General features: G+C 37.9%; 1 protein-coding gene across 1 annotated transcript in view; it reads right to left on the reverse strand.

The window, feature by feature from the left end:
- Window positions 1-18,178, reverse strand: part of atp2b3b (ATPase plasma membrane Ca2+ transporting 3b) — an 89,116-nt gene that overhangs the window by 65,613 nt on the left and 5,325 nt on the right. Inside the window, exon 2 of the mRNA XM_073822667.1 lies at window positions 9,716-10,344. Coding sequence (XP_073678768.1) covers window positions 9,716-9,944 — 229 coding nt within the window. The 5' untranslated portion in view covers window positions 9,945-10,344. The remainder of the gene's footprint in view (window positions 1-9,715; window positions 10,345-18,178) is intronic.

The raw sequence follows: 18,178 nt of genomic DNA on the forward strand, positions 1-18,178 counted from the left end.
AAGACAGGAAGTATCAAGCAGTCCTGCCCTCTTTTTTAAATAGCCAGTAGCATTTTGTTTATGTCACAGCTTGGGCCAGAGCCATTGAGCTCGGTAAAGTCGCATTTGACAGCGTATGACACCCACAGTCTCATCCATATCACTATAAAATCCCTTCTTTTTACAATTCAAATCAGTCCGATATGTTTTATTGTCTGCATTGACTTGCATATATAATCCACTCTGTGTTATCATGTCTCTGAATCGGAGCAGATGTGTGCACGCTGCAGCAGTCTGTGTGACAGCCTGAAACCAGACTTCTTTCGTCCCAATGTTAAGCATATTTACACTGATCTGTTCCTTATTCCCTATTTAATGCACTATGTGCCATTGACCATAAAGAAAATAATTATTTAGTAAACAAGTGAACGATTTCAGCCGCAGCTTCAGCGTCTTTTAATAGTGTAGGGGGTGGGATGCTTCGGATTCTAGAGAGCATTTGATTGGACAGCAAGTTTGATGAAAAGCTGAAGTGCAGGTTGATGATATCAAAATTATGGATTCATATTGGCGGAAGTGAGAAACTGTAAGTTTTGAATGCTTATATCTCCTAAACGCAAATTTTGTCATTGTTGTGGAGCATTCTAGCTTACAGAAAACCTTAAAGCTAACATATTCATACTAAAAGCCAAAAAACTTCAATTTTGATTTTATGGGGACTTCAAAGTTCCAGTCTCTAGATATTGTATCTGCATGGAAAAGATTGATCAGCACATCTTCAAAACCTCTCCTTTTGTGTTGAACACAAGAAAGATAATTCATACAGGTTTGAAACAACAGGAACCTGAGTAAATGAAGACCGGAATTCCATTTATGTATGACCTGTCCCTTTAAGAAAAACTGCTGAGTAGCCATGCCCGCATCCATTCGCTTTAAAGAATCTCTTGCTTTTCAAACACCCCACCTCCTTCTCATCCCCCCCCCACCCACCCCACCACTCACTCACTCTCTCTCCCTCGCCATCTCCCCTTGGTGTGTCCTTGACAATGCGGCAAGCTGTACCAGAATTCCTTCTCTCTCCTTCCGTTCCTTCTTAAACTCCCTCTCTCTTTCTCTCTCTGTTTCTCTTTCTCTTTCCACCCTCCACCCCTATTGCTTCTCGGATCTCCATGTCCCCCTGCTGCAGCAGAACAGGTATCTGTGTATGTTCAGGCTGATAGATTGATACGTCCACGCCCTGCACTGAAAATAGTGTTTATCGCAGCAGCCTGAGATCCGTGGATCTGCGGTCCGTGCTCCGAAGCTCGGCTGAAACGCATTGCTGGAGAGGAGGGAGAGACACTAATGGACTTCCATTTTCAGGGCCTCATCTTCACAGTGTCAGCCTTATTCAGCGTCACTTCATCTCCGCCCCCTCTGGTTTCCTCTCTTCTCCTGTTGTCTCTGCTTTGTCATGGCCATATAACCAGATTAGTTCTGCATCCACTTGCACTTAGAGGCAAACTCCACTTATTGTATGACTATTAGCATCAGGAGCATCAGGTTTTGTTATCACCTGTCAACAGAGCAGTCCCTGATGACAGCTGTTTGCTATCTCCATACATAAAGCTGGTCTGAAAGCTTTCACGTCTTCTCAGCCATGACACCACAAGAGGTGTGGAGGTTTCGAAACATTTTGTATTAGTTTGTTTTACGTTTATCTCCTCAAAGGGGTTTTACACAGCAGGGCAACACCTGATATTCTAACAACCATATACTGTATACCAGTGATGCGTGGGTCAATGTATAAACGACCCGAACCTGACCGACGTTTTCAACAAACCCGTCCGCAACTCGAACCGCAAAAAAAAAAGAAAAAGATAAATATTGTACCGACCCGCTTCCTGACCCGCATGTTTAATATTTGCGACTGACACCAGGTAATTTTTTAGGTAATTTTGTCAAAAGAAATGTTCTTGATTACACGAAAAATACAGATTGTTCTTGTTGTGATTTATTTTGTCTTTCCTTTATACAGATTTAAATAGTTTCGTTTTCGAAGTAGGCTACTCTAAATTATGTCAGTGATTTTCCGATGTTAAACATGATCAAGCATTATTTTATTTCGATCAAATTTAAGAGCTTTCTCACCCTGCATAGACAGCAAACGTTCCTAGAAACGCAGCAAGGACATCGGTAAAATAGTCCATGTGACACCAGTGGATCAAGCTTAATTTTATGAAGCTTCAAGAATAATTTTTGTGCACTAAGAAGACAATAAGACAATTTTTAAAAAATAAAGTCATTATTTTTGTATGTCTTGGTGCACAAAAGTATTCTCATAGCTAACATTAGAGTTGAACCATTGATGTCACATGATGGACTATTTTATTTTATTTCAATCTATTCTACAGTGTAATAAAAGTTAGGAAAAAGATTAGCCTATAGCCTTAAATATATATAGACTACAAGCTAATTCCTTTTTTCTTAACTTTAAACTTCTTCTAAAAATGATCAAGAATATTAAATCAACTTAATAAGCTAGGTTAACAAATTTTCTTATACAAACTTAACGAATGCACTTCAAAACGAAGTTTTCATATATAAATTCAGGAATCACGAATATGACAAAATAATATTATTTTATATATATATTAATTGTATAGCTATAATAGTTGTATCAAATGAATAAGGAAATTATAGTGCCTTGAATTTATTAAAGGGATAGTTCACCCAAAAATGAAAATTTGATGTTTATCTGCTTACCCCCAATGCATCCAAGATGTAGGTGACTTTGTTTCCTCAGAAAAACACAAACGAAGATTTTTAATGAAAACCGGTGCAGTCTGCCAGCCTTATCATGGACGTGGATGGGCACCAAACCTTTAAAAGTAAACAAAAACATGCACAGACAAATCCAAATTACACCCTGCGGCTCGTGACGATACATTGATGTCTTAAGACACGAAACGATCGTTTTTTGTGAGAAACTGAACAGTATTTATATCATTTTTTTACCTTTGATACACAGCCACGTCCATCTCTCCTGAGCACGAGTTTGGCATCAGTCACATCACATGTGCACGCTCTCTGTCGTAGAATACGCAAACGCCGGAAGCAATCTGTCGCATGAATACGACACTCATTGTTTCCACACTGCACAAAGATTGTGGGTTTAGCGGCTATTCAAAATGGTAATTACTTGTGCGTATCCTGATTGTTTAAACCGATTTAAAGCTAAAAGATTACGTTTGCTTGCACAAACTCATCCGGGACTTTTCACTGATTTCCCCTTACGGCGTTTGCGTATTCTACGCCAGAAGCGCGTGCACGTGTGACGTGACTGAAGCCAAACTCGTGCTCAGGAGAGATGGACGTGGCTGTGCATCAAAGGTAAAAAATTATATAAATACTAGTGGTGGGCCGTTATCGGCGTTAACGTGCTGCGTTAACGTGAGACTCATATCGCGCGATAAAAAAAATATCGCCGTTAATCTATTCTCAAAGTTGGGTTGGGAGCTGGGTCTAAACTATGCAAGATATGATGACTTTCACCTTGATATTTTAGCGCGGATGACGTATATCTAGTTGAATTGCAATGTAGGGGGCGAGAACAAGTCTTCAACTTCTGTGAAATTACCACATCAAATGAGACCCGCAGACATGGATGCAGTTATGAAGCCTATATAAATCTGCTGTGCCCCAGTAAAATCTCAAGTTTGAGTTATAATTTACTTTGATAATCCCGAAATAAAGACATTAAATTATATGCAACAACTGAATTGACGCTTCTAAAAGCAACGCAGTTTAGGAAGACTATGTACGCAGATAGGCTATCCATACCCGCGCGCCTGTGTATTTTATGGGAACGTGCACGTCGTACAGCCTTTTGCGCAGAAGTACTTGGTTACACAAGTTTGTATAGTTAATTGTGTTGTAAATGCAATTGTCAAGCAGTTTGTAATGCATTTTGGAAACAGGAGATGAGCGCCTGGTCTAATGCGCCACCTGGCTTGAGAAACCCGTCCTCAAAGACTTACTTTTAGTCATTATTTGGGTAGCACACATATTCTGAATGCCTTCAGCAGAATTTAAATTAGCCATTTTAATCTAGATTAATCTAGATTAATTTCAAGATTTAATCTAGATTAATCTAGATTAAAAAAAATAATCTATGCCCACCACTAATAAATACTGTTCAGTTTCTCACAAAAAACGATCGTTTCGTGTCTTAGGACATCACTGTATCGTCACGAGCCGCAGGGTGTAATTTGGATTTGTCTGTGCATGTTTTTGTTTACTTTTAAAGGTTTGGTGCCCATCCACATCCATTATGAGGCTGGCAGACTGCACCGGTTTTCATTAAAAATCTTCGTTTGTATTTTTCTGAGGAAACAAAGTCACCTACATCTTGGATGCATTGGGGGTAAGCAGATAAACATCAAATTTTTGGGTGAACTATCCCTTTAAGTAATGTTTATTTTCATTTGTTTCGCTCTCTGGAAATGTAAAGAAAAAATACAGTTTTTACTTGGAATTCGTTTTTAATCCCTGGTTTTAAACAAGCATATACATGAGATAATTCATATATTATTGCTTGAATAAACGTTTAAAAACAGTGCTAGAAATTTTATAATTAAGGAAATTAAACAGACCTAGGCATTTTAAAATGTGTCTAATAATTCCAAAAAGAAATAGAAGCATTGGACATAATCAAAATATTCGAGACATTTATTTGGAATACCATTTTCTTGAACGTCTCTCCCCCGACTTTTCCAACAAAAATCCCACCCCCTCTCGGAAAATACATAAAACTGACATTACTGAGCTATATGCGTTTAAAAGTAGCCTATTAAAATGGTACAATGGCATTGCTCAGTTCAACGTGTTGGGAAATCGGGCATTTTGTCGCGCGTCAGCATTTATTCAACAGTTAATAACACTTAACATTCAAAAGGTATATTATTCAGCCAATAAAGTGTAGGTCTATGTATTTCATAGAAAACTGTGTCTAGTACTATATAAATTACAAAGGTTTAATTGGCATCTTTATTTCAAACAACCCGACCGACCGCGACCCGAATATCATGAAAAACATTTTCGGATGACTCGTAACCGCGGGTGACCGCAGGCACCCGCTCATTTTGGATCAACCCGTGCATCACTGCTGTATATCCATCTTACTGTCTCTACAAAATGTTTACTTAAAGGGATAGTTCACCAAAAAAAGATTCACATATGTGACCCTGGACCACAAAATGGGTCTCAAGTAGCAAAGTAGCCAAGAATACATAGTATAGGTCAAAATTATATATTTTTTTTTATGTCAAAAATCATGAGGACATTAAGGAAAGCTCATGTTCCATGAATATATTTTGTAAATTTCCTACCGTACATATATCAAAACCTAATTTTTCATTAGTTAAATGCATTGCTAAGAACTTCATTTGGACAACTATCAAGGCAATTTTCTCAATATTTTTTTTGCAACCTTAGATTTCAGATATTTAAATAGTTGTCCAAAAATTGTCCTATTCTAACAAACCATACATCAATCACAGATTCTTGCACTTCTTTAATTCTGAACTTTCCAAACTCAAAAAAGAGAATCTTTCTAACTGGCAGAAATGCATTGAGTAACAGATGCATGTAATATTTGATGGATTAGACTTAGTTTCTGCTTTCTCTTCAATAGGATGATGAAGTTCATAAGACTCACATACTGTAAGAAAATATGGCTTCCCTTGGTGGGAATTTGATTATTAAGGGGCAAAAAACTGAGCAAATCAAAGTTGGGCATTTTGTAATATGTTTTACACTTCTAATCTGCTACCAAACTATGGTCGACCAATCAGTTGAGAAAATATGTTAAGGCATGTACTGAAGACACAAATGCTTTAAGCTATGCAAGCTCAATTTCATGCATCACTGTGTTTCAAAATGTGTTAGTTTGCAATGGACCATCACATCCGCATTTTGCCTCAGTGGTCACTGCAACTTCTGGTGCAGTTTAGAGTATGGAAACTGAGAAAAAGGACAAAGCAATACAAATATGATCCACCATCATGCTGAAGGAACTTCTGGAAGCCATTACTAAAAATGCTAAGCTAAAATGTTATGTATACTATTGAGAATCACTGCTATACTGGAAGCTCATGTGGCACTGAGATTTCAGTGGAAATATAGACCTTTTTCCTGAACACGGAAGTAAGTCCGACTCTTAACTGAAAGAATGCTTTGCATTTCCGGTCTGCATTGTTTCTATTCAAATTAGGGTATAATCCGAGCTAATAAACTAATGTTAAACCTATTAAAATGTTTTTAAAAAGCACATGGCTCCATAGCGCCATCACTTGGCAATGTCGCAATGACCGTCATTTGTCAGTGCCTCACTTTAATGAGTGTGTAGATGACATGAAGCAGCGGAAGGTAGCTACATTAAAAACAGATGGACGCTATTTGAATGGGTTCCTATGGAAACCGGAACAGAAAAGCATTTAATCTGACGTTAGAATTCGTAATGGCGGCGCTCATCGTTTACTCAGGAAAAAGGTCTATATAGGCAGTTAGCATCCATAAAGTCCATTCATATCATGACATGACACAACTATGCATTGCATTCTCAGTGTGGCCACAAGGGACGCTATGAGCAATATCCTAACTGTTGTGTCTTCTTCTATTGTCCACTCCTTCAGGTCAACTTATCTCATGGCAAAGCAGTAGTTTGAGGAGAATCAAACTAAACATGTCAATATGTTTATAGCTACAAGTAGAAACCTGAAAAATAACATCCATATTTAAAGGTAACTCTATCGCCTCCTTGAGGTTTCCTAGTGCCATAGTAATTTTGAATTTTTCCTAGTGTCATAGTAAACTCAAAGATTTCTTTGACTATCCTTTACTATGACAACATTTTGCATTTCTCCTAATGAATCTAAGAAACATCTAAGACTTCAAAAAACTATGAAAAAGCAATGAAACTTTCCTCTACTAATTTTTGGAAGTCAATTCTTCAATGTTATGTGCTCTATAAAGCCTAAAAATATTTTCATACAAAGCTACATTCAACTTGTTCATAAGGAAGCTAATACTCTCTCAAAAAAAGGCACAAAAGTTATCACTGAGCCTGTACCTGTTTAACAGGTACTAAAATGTAACATTTAAGTACTAATTTGCACAAAAAAGTGAAAAAAAGGCTTGTCTTACGAAAAAGGCTTGTCTTATTTTTTGTCTTGTTTCTAGTCAAAATATCAAAAAAATTCTTAAATTAAGATGCATTTACTAGATGAGCAAAATGATGCAAGGCATTTAGTATTGTTTCAAGGGCAAAATAAACAAAATTAAGTGCATTTTTCTTAAAATAAGTAAAATGATCTGCCAGTGGGGTAAGTAAATTAAATATCTAATGTCATCTAGTAAATGTATCTTTATTTAAGAATTTTTAGATATTTTGACTAGAAAAAAAAGACAAAATACTAAGTAAGATGAGTCTTTTTTTGCAGTGTGCAAATACTAAAATGTACTTGTATGTACTATATGCTTTCTTTAGGGGTAAATAAGGTACAAATGTATACCTTTTTTTTTTCAAGAATCCTACCCCAGTGACAGCTTTTGTACCTTTTTTAAGTTGGTATTGGATAAAATTTAAATTGTATAAGTTGGTTTTCTCAAAATGAATACCAAATTTTCATATGGTATATTATAATGTTGAGATATCAAAATTGACTTTACTATTGAAAAAATATAAATTAAAACTAAAAAAGAATAACAGATAAAAAAGTAAAAAAAAAATGTAATATCAGCTATAACATGAAAGTAATCATGAGCGTATGATATTCACAAACCAAAATATCCATATGAGCCTTAAGCAATAGCTTTATCATAAATCTATAAATACTCACAATCAGTACAATTCAATTTGAGTTTTATGGAGTTTATCTGTTTCTCATGAGTGAGCATTATCTCCGCCGCTATCTAAATTCTCATCTGCAGTCATCATCATGGCGTATAAAACATCACAGCAACACATTCAATTGCGAGTCAGAAGAGGATGAATGGATACACCAAGAATTGCGATCACTGCAGGGACCTTTCGAGTCACTGACTCTAGTGAGCAAGTCTCTCCAACTCTGTTTACCCAGTAACCCCTCTCTCTACACCCACCTCACCGCCGACAGCGCCGTCGCCTAGCAACCCAACACGACGCGTGCACCCAGAGTTGGCCGAGTGAGACAGAGAAAGAGGTGGTGGACAAGTAGTGTGAAGAGGTGAGAAAGAAATTAAGTGAAAGGAGGAAAGAAAGGGAAATATTTGGGGTTCAAATTAGTATTTAAAGGGATAGCTCACCCAAAAATGAAAATTCTGTCATTAATTACTCAGCCTCATGTTGTTCCAAACCTGTAAGACCTTTGTTCATCTTCAGAACACAAATTAAGATATTTTAGATGAATTTCAAAAACTTTCTGATCCTGCATAGACAGCAACACAACTACCACATCCAAGGCCCAGAAAGGTAGTAAGGACATCGTTAAAATAGTCCATGTGACATCAGTGATCCATCTGTAATTTTATGAGTTGCGTGTCAGTTACTGTCAGAGAGTCAGAGAGCTATCGGATTTCATCAAAAATATATTAATTTGTGTTCTGAACATGAACAAAGGTCTTATGGGTTTGGAATGACATAAGGGTGAGTAATTAATGAGAGAATTTTCATTTTTGGGTAAACTATCCCTTTAAGCAGCTCAAGGATAAATACACTACATCTCATGAGGAATAATAAGCTACACTCTTAAAAATGAAGATACTTTATTGGCATTTATGTGTCCATGAAACCTTTAACATCCATGGAATCTTTCTATTCCACTAAAGAATACTTAAAGGTATAGTTCACCCAAAAGTGAAAATTTGATGTTTATCTGCTTACCCCCAGAGCTTCCAAGATGTAGGTGACTTGGTTTCTTCAGTAGAACACAAACAAAGATTTCTAACTCAAACCATTGCAGTCTGTCAGTCATATAATGGCAGTCAATGGGACACGGCTTTGAGAGTCAAAAAAACATAAAGTAATCAGTCTGTGCAAGAAACTGAACTGTATTTATATAATTTTTTTTACCTCTGATTTACCGCAATGTCCGATTAAAAACTAAAAGATTACGTTTACTTGCATTAACGCATCCGGGAGTGTTGACTTTTCACCGACTCCCAGCCTGATCGACTGAAGTTATAGTTGCTTGCTCTTCATCATGCGCCAGCTGTTGTGTACGCGCTCAGGACAGTTGGACATTGTGGTGGATCAGAGGAAAAAATGATATAAATACTGTTCAGTTCCTTGCACAGACCGATTGTTTCATGCGAAAGACCTCAATGTGTTGTCACAAGCCACAGGGTTTAATTTGGTTTTGTCTGTGTATGTTTCTTTTGACTCTCAAAGCTGTGGGTCCCATTGACTGCCATTATATGACTGACAGACTGCAACGGGTTGAGTTAAAATCTTTGTTTGTGTTCTACTGAAGAAACCAAGTCATCTACATCTTGGATGCCCTGGGGGTAAGCAGATAAACATATACATATTAATTTTTGGGTGAACTATGCCTTTAAAATGTTCTTTACACTAAGAAAATTTGGCTCTTTGAAGAACTGCTCACTGAAAGGTTCTTTAGGGAACCAAAACCCCTTTTGGAACCAAATTTTCTAGAGTGTAGGACTAAATGAGATTCATGAGATGAAATCAAGACAGAAAAGCAAACATTTTTCTTACCATCAGTGGTGGAAGACTTGAGTCTCTGGCATAGGCCTTCTACATCTCCAAAGCTGTCCTGAATTTTCTGCAAGGCCTCGGCTCCTCTCAACTCCATTAGGGACCGGAGCTCATCCAACGTCACTCCGAAGTCTCCTGCATGGTTGGCTTCTGCGCCTCCTCCAACCCGCTTGGGGTAAAACTCCACTGCGCTGTTCGCCATCTCACCCATGGTCGCCGTGGTGGACATCTTGAGTCTTAGGGTGTTGGCTCCACGATGTTTGATTTATATGACTTTTAGCAACACAAGGTCAGTATTAGTGATGATTCTTGGAGTTTTTTGGTTTGGAATTTGCTCCTCCTCTCCCTCCCCGGTAGGTCCTCCCGTTCTTCTAACTCTCCATCAGAGGAGGAAATAGGGACAACGATGGCCGAACACTTCTAGCGTATTTAGAGAAATCCTGTCCTCTCCACTCAACCCCCTCACCCCGAGGGTCAACAGAATGAGGGATCGGGCCGCTTCCAATCCATCAGGACGCAGAGAACGATAGCGAAGAGGGGGCGCAAAACCGAGCGGGATATTGTGTAGATCTGCAGCGCTGATGTGTTAGGATTCAAAGGGTGCGGGATGATGGGATTGGTGAGGAAGCCTGCAGAGACACACAGACAGAATAACACATTACAGTCTTCAAAGTGCTCGTGTGGGCAGCAACTCGGAGTACAGTGGGCATTCCTTAAGAGACGGAGCGAGTGTGCAGTCAGACGGCTCAGAGCTAATGCTTTCAAACGTATCAGCACATTTTCACCTCAATTCAAAGGTCTTTTGTGCTTTAATTGAGTCACACACTTGCCTTACTCTCATTAATGAGGTATTAGACAGGTCTTCGTGGTATTAATTATGCTAAACGGACAGGTCAGTCCATTTCGAGTGCAACACAACTGAAATCCCTGGATGTACAGTATGAGGAATGTGTGCTCTCACAGATGGTGATGCATATAACATATACTGTATCTCTAGCGATCCAGACCACTGCATTGGCCCATAGTTGCCATGGAAACCTACAGATGCCTCTGACTCCCACAAAGCTCCTTCGGCACACACGCATATATACACTTGGTTCTTGTTCACACTTGCTCACAAACACAAACACCTCTACACTAGCACAGAGTTTCCTCTCTATCTCTGTTGTTTTGGCCCTAATGCCATCATCTTCTTACTTCATCTTTCTCTGTTTCTCTTTTTCATCTCCCAGCTTGCCTCTGTATATGTCCCTGTGTTCTCTTAGATGACAGTCTCAGCCTCAGACGGCACGCCCACAGGCCACCCACGGTCCGTTCACTGTGGGTCTGATGCATGCAGCACAGAAAACTTGAAAGAACTTTCACAGTCTGGCAAGGTCTAATGTGATGGGCTGGCTCTGTGCAAAATCCAAGAGTAAAGTCACAGGGTTTTTCACAAGTTTATCTAGAAACTAAGTTGTGTTTAGATGTATAAATCAGTCGTTTTTCTAAAAAAAACACTGTCCAACAGCGACACCAGCAGGTAAAGTTACAGCGTGAGTCGGTGTCTCTCTCGCCTCCCCTGAGCCCATTGAGTTTTAACAGACCCCCTAAAGTGTGCGGTTTGATTGGTATGGGGTAATTGAGAATGAATGGGGGGAAAGTCACGTGAGAGGAGGCAATGACTCCATCGTGATATGATTGGATATGACTGGTTATGTTTGGCTGTGATTTTTTAATTTGATAAATCCTGCCTCTTGTGTTTGCGTGTGTTCCATGTTCGTATTGTGAATAAACTGTCAAAATAAGACTTAAAATGGCCTGAAAACATGATCTGTGGGAGTAATCAGCTTGGTGAAATGTAAAGGGTTAGTTCACCCCAAAATGAAACTTAGCCCATTATTTACTCACCCTCAAGGCATCCTAGGTGTATATGACTTCTTTTTTTCAGATGAATCCAATCGGAGTTATATTAAATATATAATTATCCTAGCACTTCCAAGCTCTATTATGGAAATGGACAGGTATTTCATGTCAACAGTCTAAAACAAGTCCAATAAAGTGCACCCATCCAAAAAAAAAGTGCCTCACACAGCTCCGAGGGGTGAATAAAAGTCTCCTGTAGCGAATCAATGCGTTTTCGTAAGAAAAATATCCATATTTAAAATTTAAAAATAATCACTTTTCTCTAGCTTGCACTAACTGTTGTACACGAAAGCCGTCCCGGGCAGATGACGTAGTGATGTCGTTATTGCGCATGTGCCTCTGAGTCTCGTGAAAACCAATGTTCGTTTACAGGAGCAAAGGAAGCAAAGTTTCTGACTTTAGCAAAGGAAAACCAGTCTCCTCTTGGCTCATATTGAAATCCTCCGAGATTTTCTTTACAAAACCACGTTTTGTACTTCTCTCACTGAGCTTATGTATCCTACCTCTCTCATTCGGCACAAATCCAAATATTCCATAACATTTCCATATTTGCAATGTATCTGAATGCCAAACTATTTGGTAATTATAGTTTTCAGTTGCATTCCAACGGTGACACAGAGGTGGGCTTGCTGATGTTTGGTTCACTGTATTTTATTTAACTTAAAACACTCCATTTATTGTCTTGATAATGCATCAGTTTAAAAGGTCTACTTTTATTTGTGTACACTCACAATGAAAACTAAATTGCGCTTTTGTAAAATAAAGAAAGCAAATAGGATGTCGCTTTCTGCCATTTGAGTTTCCTTTCTATGAACAAATTAAGCATTACAAAAAATGAACTGAAACTTGTGTGCATGTACTGCAGATTTTTTATATAATATTATAATTTAATATACGTAATATTTAGTATTTTCACATGAAGGTGAAAAATTTAATTTGTACTACTGTCTGTTCAAAATAAATGAAAAGAAACCTAGCATAGTATATGTTTTTTTCCTGTTGTACCAATATATATATATACGAGTCTAGGGTATGCAGTGTGCTGTGTGAGTATGTGTGTAGGCAGATAGGGCCGGTCATGTGCAGGAGTGACATAGAGGGTGTCATCATTCTCATGCTGACTCACTAACTAACCCCAGCCTTCTTTTCCCCCTCCTCTCTTTTTCTCTGGTGCACTGCTTATATGCACACAAGGAAGGTTCTGCACAGTCAAGAAATAATCAGGAGTCACATGCAGGCCCAGACATACAAGTCTCCCCCAATATTTAAAAATCTTGCACTGATCTACTGCACTCCATTACGCAAAGCTTGTTGTTAGGATTACAAAAATCTTTAAAAGTTTCAACCTGATCTGCCTCAGTGCTCATCAGTGTCAAAATAATTGAGCTGGCCAAATTAAATCAAAATAGGCGGGGTTAACTGTTCACAGAAGCAGAGCACGATTCTGCACAAATTTTCAGTTTAACGTTGAAAGAGAGTAAGGTGAAATGAAAGTTGCAAGTCATTTAATATTAGTCAGCTATTTTACAATAGATATATGGCCATTTTGAGAGAGAGAGAGAGAGAGAGAGAGAGAGAGGTAGAGATGAAAGCTGCACGTATGAATATTTTATATATATATAAAATATGTTTGGTTACAGCCTTGGTTAACAGAGCTGAGTGTACTATGCTGTTATGGGTAGCTGAAAGCAAATGGTCAAAAAAATGTATCATATATGAACATACAACAGAGCTGAGAATGTGTTAGTCTTATGTACAAAATAAAAAAATATATAATAGTGGTGAGACCGTCTCCTACATTAATGGTTATACAGATTAAGAGAAGCAATTTTAATAAGCAAAATTAATAATCACAGTTAAACTGAAAGAAGTCTTTTATTCTCACCATGCATTTATTTGATCAAAAATACAGTAAAAAAAAAAAAGAAAGAAAGAAAGATTGATTAATTTTATTACAATTTAAAGTAATTGTTTTCTATTTTAATATATTTCAAAATGTAATTTATTGTAGTGATGCCTATCTTGATTTTTGGCAGTCATTACTTCGGTATTCAGTGTCCTTCAGAAATCATCACAATATGCTGGTTTGATTTTTAAACAATTTTTTTTTATTATCAATGTTGAAAACAATTTTGCTGCTTAAAGGAACACTCCACTTTTTTTGGAAATAGGCTCATTCTTTAACTCATTCTAAGTTGAGTTTTACCGTTTTGAAATCCATTCAGCCGTTCTCCTGTTCTGGTGATATCACTTTTAGCATAGCTTAGCATAAATCATTGAATCCTATTAGACCAATAGCATCGCGTTCAAAAATGACCAGCGAGTTACGATATTTATCCTATTTAAAACTTGACTCTTCTGCAGTTATATCATGTACTAATACCAGTGGAAAATGTAAAGCTGCGATTTTCTAGGCTGATAAGATTAGGAATTACACTTCCATTCTGGTGTAATAGTCAAGGAAGTTTGCTGCCGTATCATGGCCGAAGCAGGCAGAGTAATATCACGCAGCACCTGAAATTAGTTCCCAGCTAGGTTAGCATTTGCACATGTGCTACGTGATATTACTGCGCCTGCTTTGGCCATGTTACGGCAACAAACTTCCTTGACTATTACACCAGAATGGAAGTGTAATTCCTAATCTTATAGGCCTAGAAAATCACAGCTTTACATTTCCCACCAGTATTAGTACACAATACAACTACAGAAGAGTCAAGTTTTAAATAGGACAAATATCAAAACTCGTTGGTCATTTTTGAATGCAATGCAATTGGTCTAATAGGATTGAATTATCTATGCTAAGCTATGCTAAAAGTGATATCGCCAGGAGAACGGCTGAATGGATTTCAAAACGGTAAAACTCAACTTATTAACTCGGGGGGAGTTGGAGAATTGAGCCTATTTCCAAAAAAGGTGGAGTGTTCCTTTAATATTATATCAGAAAATGTGGTACTTTTTTTCAAAAAGTGATAAATTTGAAACTTCAAAAGAACAGCATTCATTTGAAATTTGAATTTTTTGTAACTTTATACATTTCTTTAGTGTCATTTTTGATCAATTTAATGTGTCCTTGCTCAATAAAAGTATTTAAAAAAATAAATCTTACTGACCCTAAAACTGTTTTAGTACACTGTAAAAAAATTGCTGTAGTTCTGCAGCTGGTTGCCAGTAACTTACTGTAGATTTTTAATTTATGTTATTTACTGGCAACAGTTTGTTCAAAGTTAAATGAACATTAAACATTAACAAGTCTTTGTCTTTACAGAATAAAACTATAAAATAACAACCTACTGCAAAGCATTCTGGGAACCAGAAACCTTCATCAACCTTTTTCTGTTTTTTTCCTTCAGATTTTGGTTCCCAGAATGCTTTGCATGAGGCTGTTATTTTAGTTTTATTCTGTAAAGATAAAGACTTGTTAATGTTTAATGTTCAATTAACTTTGAACAAACTGTTGCCAGTAAATAGCATAAATTAAAATCTACAGTAAGTTACTGGCAACCAGCTGCCAGTAATACTGTAATTTCTACAGATTTTGTTTACAGTGTATATCAAGAAAACTGTAAAAAATTGCTTGCAAATAACTGCATTAAGCATAACTCTAATGCCAGTAACCTTGCAAATCAAAAGCAATCATTGCATCAATACGGTAACCTCTGAATATGAAAGCCAGCCAATCAGACTGCAGCAGATTCTACCTGGGCCTGGTCACATGTCAGATATGAAAGCAAACCTTCCATTATAATTATAATTTACATCTTTTGAGGCCACTTGCTGGCATCAGAAGCATTCACTTGCGAGTCTATGCAGCCCCAGATTTCCCTCACCGAGAGACTGCTTAACTGTGCAGTTATGTTCAGTGTGCAGGAGGCAGATGGTCTGGAGATTATGCTGAATATTCATATTGATCCGTGTTTTCCCAAACCTTTCAGCAAGTGTGCTCTAGTGCCATTCGGTAAGACACTGTTGATAGTGTACTGAGCTTTCCCAGGTCTGCCTTGCCCAGACCGGCCCTGACTACCACGACCCAACCCAATCTGCTAAAGTTAAAAGGGACAGACAGAGAGCCAGCATTACATAAATTGTTCAGCGCCTTATGTAATGTGTCTAAGTAACCAACAGAGAAGTACTCACGCTCACACCCACTCACGGGCACACACACACACACACACACACACGGGCACACACACACACACACACACACACACACACACACACACACACACACACACACACACACACACACACACACACACACACACACACACACACGCACGCGCGCACACACACACACACACACACACACACACACACACACACACACATGTTGGGTTTACATGTTTTATGGGGACATTCCATAAGCGTAATGGTTTTCATACTGTACAAACCGTACTTTCTATCGCCCTACACCTACCCTACACCTAAACCTAGCCCTCACAGGAGATTGTGCATACTCTTACTTCTTCAAAAAAACACATTGTGCATGATTTATAAGCCTGTTTCCTCATGGGGACCTGAGAAATGTCCCCACAAGGTCAAAATCTACTGGTATTCCTATCCTTGTGGGGACATTTGGTCCCCACAAAGTGATGAATACCAGGTACACACATACACACACACACACACACACACACACACACACACACACACACACACACAACCACACAACCACAACCCCCTAAAGCTAGAAAAAAACTAAATAAGGGCCACACCAGTCTATCACACCAGGAGCCAATGATCTGCCACTGTGAAACAATGCAGGAGATTACTTTGTTAACCGGCAACATTCAAAATCAAGATGTCTGCAGCAGTAAAAAAATAAAAAAATAAAAAGCAAGAAAGGGTCGATGAGTCAGTGTGCTGCTCACTTCACTCTTATTACAAAGACAGGCCACTGACAGAGTCTGAGCGCACACCCCAACCACGGAGCAAAGTAGTTTAGCTGCACTTCCGTCCACTCGCATTCAGACTTGTTTAACAAGGCATGACAGTTTCCATGGGGGGAAAAAAGACACATATTCCCTCAACACCTATCAAATAAAAACAAATATGAACACCAGTTGTATGAGACTATTGTGACCGAGGCAGATTAAAATAGGCCTCAAGGAAAGCAGCTTTTAAGGCATAAACAAACTGAACAGACATGAGATGTCTTAAAGGGATAATTCACCCCCAAAAAAAGAAAATTCTGTCCTCTTTACTCACGCTCATGTTGTTCCAAACTTGTATGACTCACAAAAGGAGATATTTAGCATATTGTGCAAGCTGCTTTCTTCCACACAGTGAAAGTGGAGACAGTTTTGGTTCTTACTGTATAGAAAAGAGTGGCCTGTACAATCTGCTAAACATCTCACAGGTTTGGACTGACATGATGGTGAGTAACAAATTTTTTTTGGTGCACTCTTTGTTCTTTTATGTGGAACATGAAAGGAAATATTTAGCATATTGTGCAAGCTGCTCTTTTCATACAATAAAAGTGAATGAGGACCAAAACTGTCTCTTGCCCCAATACAGTTTTCACTGTATGGAAAAGAGCAACTTAGACAATCTGCCAAATCTCTTTTTTTGCTCCATGCAAAAAAAGTACGTCTTATGAGTGTGGAATGACATGAGGGTGAGCAAATTATGTCAGAATTAAATTTTTTTGGTGCACTGTGATTCTTGTATTTGCATGGGACAAAAAGGAGATATTTAGCATGTTATGCCAGCTGCTCTTTTCCATACAATGAAAGCAAATGGGTACAAAAGCTGTCTCTGGTCCCAATCCAGTTGTACTAAATTAAAAAGAGCAGCTTGTACATGTTACATATCTATTTTTTCCCTCTATTTGTTTATTTTTGTAAATATATATTTTTTATTATTATTATTTTAATTTTTTCATCTTTTTATTTTTATTTTATTTTTTGCTCCATGCAAGAAAGTAAGTATTCAGAGTATGGAATGACATGAGGGTGAGCAATTTATGTCAGAATTAAAATTTTTGGTTTACTGTGATCTCTGTTCTTGCATGGAACACAAAAAGAGGTATTTAGTATGTTTTGCAAGCTGCTCTTTTCCATACAATGAAAGTGAATGGGTACCAAAGCTGTCTCTGGTCCCAATCCAGTTGTACGGAATGAAAAAGAGCAGCTTGGACAACATGTTACATATATATTTTTTCCCTCTATTTATTTATCTATATAATATTAACCCCTTATCTCAGAATTAAAAAATGTTGGTGCACTGTGATTCTTTGTATTTTGTTCTTGCATTGAACACAAAACAAGATATTTAGCATGTTGTCCAAGCTGCTCTTTTCCATAAGTGAATGGGGACCAAAACCCCAACCCTAATTCAGTTTCAACGTATGGAAAGCTTGGAAAGTTTTTCTTTCTTTTTTTTGTGGTGCACTGTGAGCATATTGTACCAGCTGCTCTTTTCCATACAATGAAAGTAAACAAGGATCTCTTGACCAAATTAAGTTTCAAGCAGCTTGGACAATATGCTTAATATTCTTTTTTGGGGCTAGAGACAGTTTTGGTCCTCACTCACGTTAATTGTATGGAAAAGAGCAGCTTG

The sequence above is a fragment of the Garra rufa genome, chromosome 18 (genome assembly GCF_049309525.1).
Source record: "Garra rufa chromosome 18, GarRuf1.0, whole genome shotgun sequence".
NCBI lineage: Eukaryota > Metazoa > Chordata > Actinopteri > Cypriniformes > Cyprinidae > Garra > Garra rufa.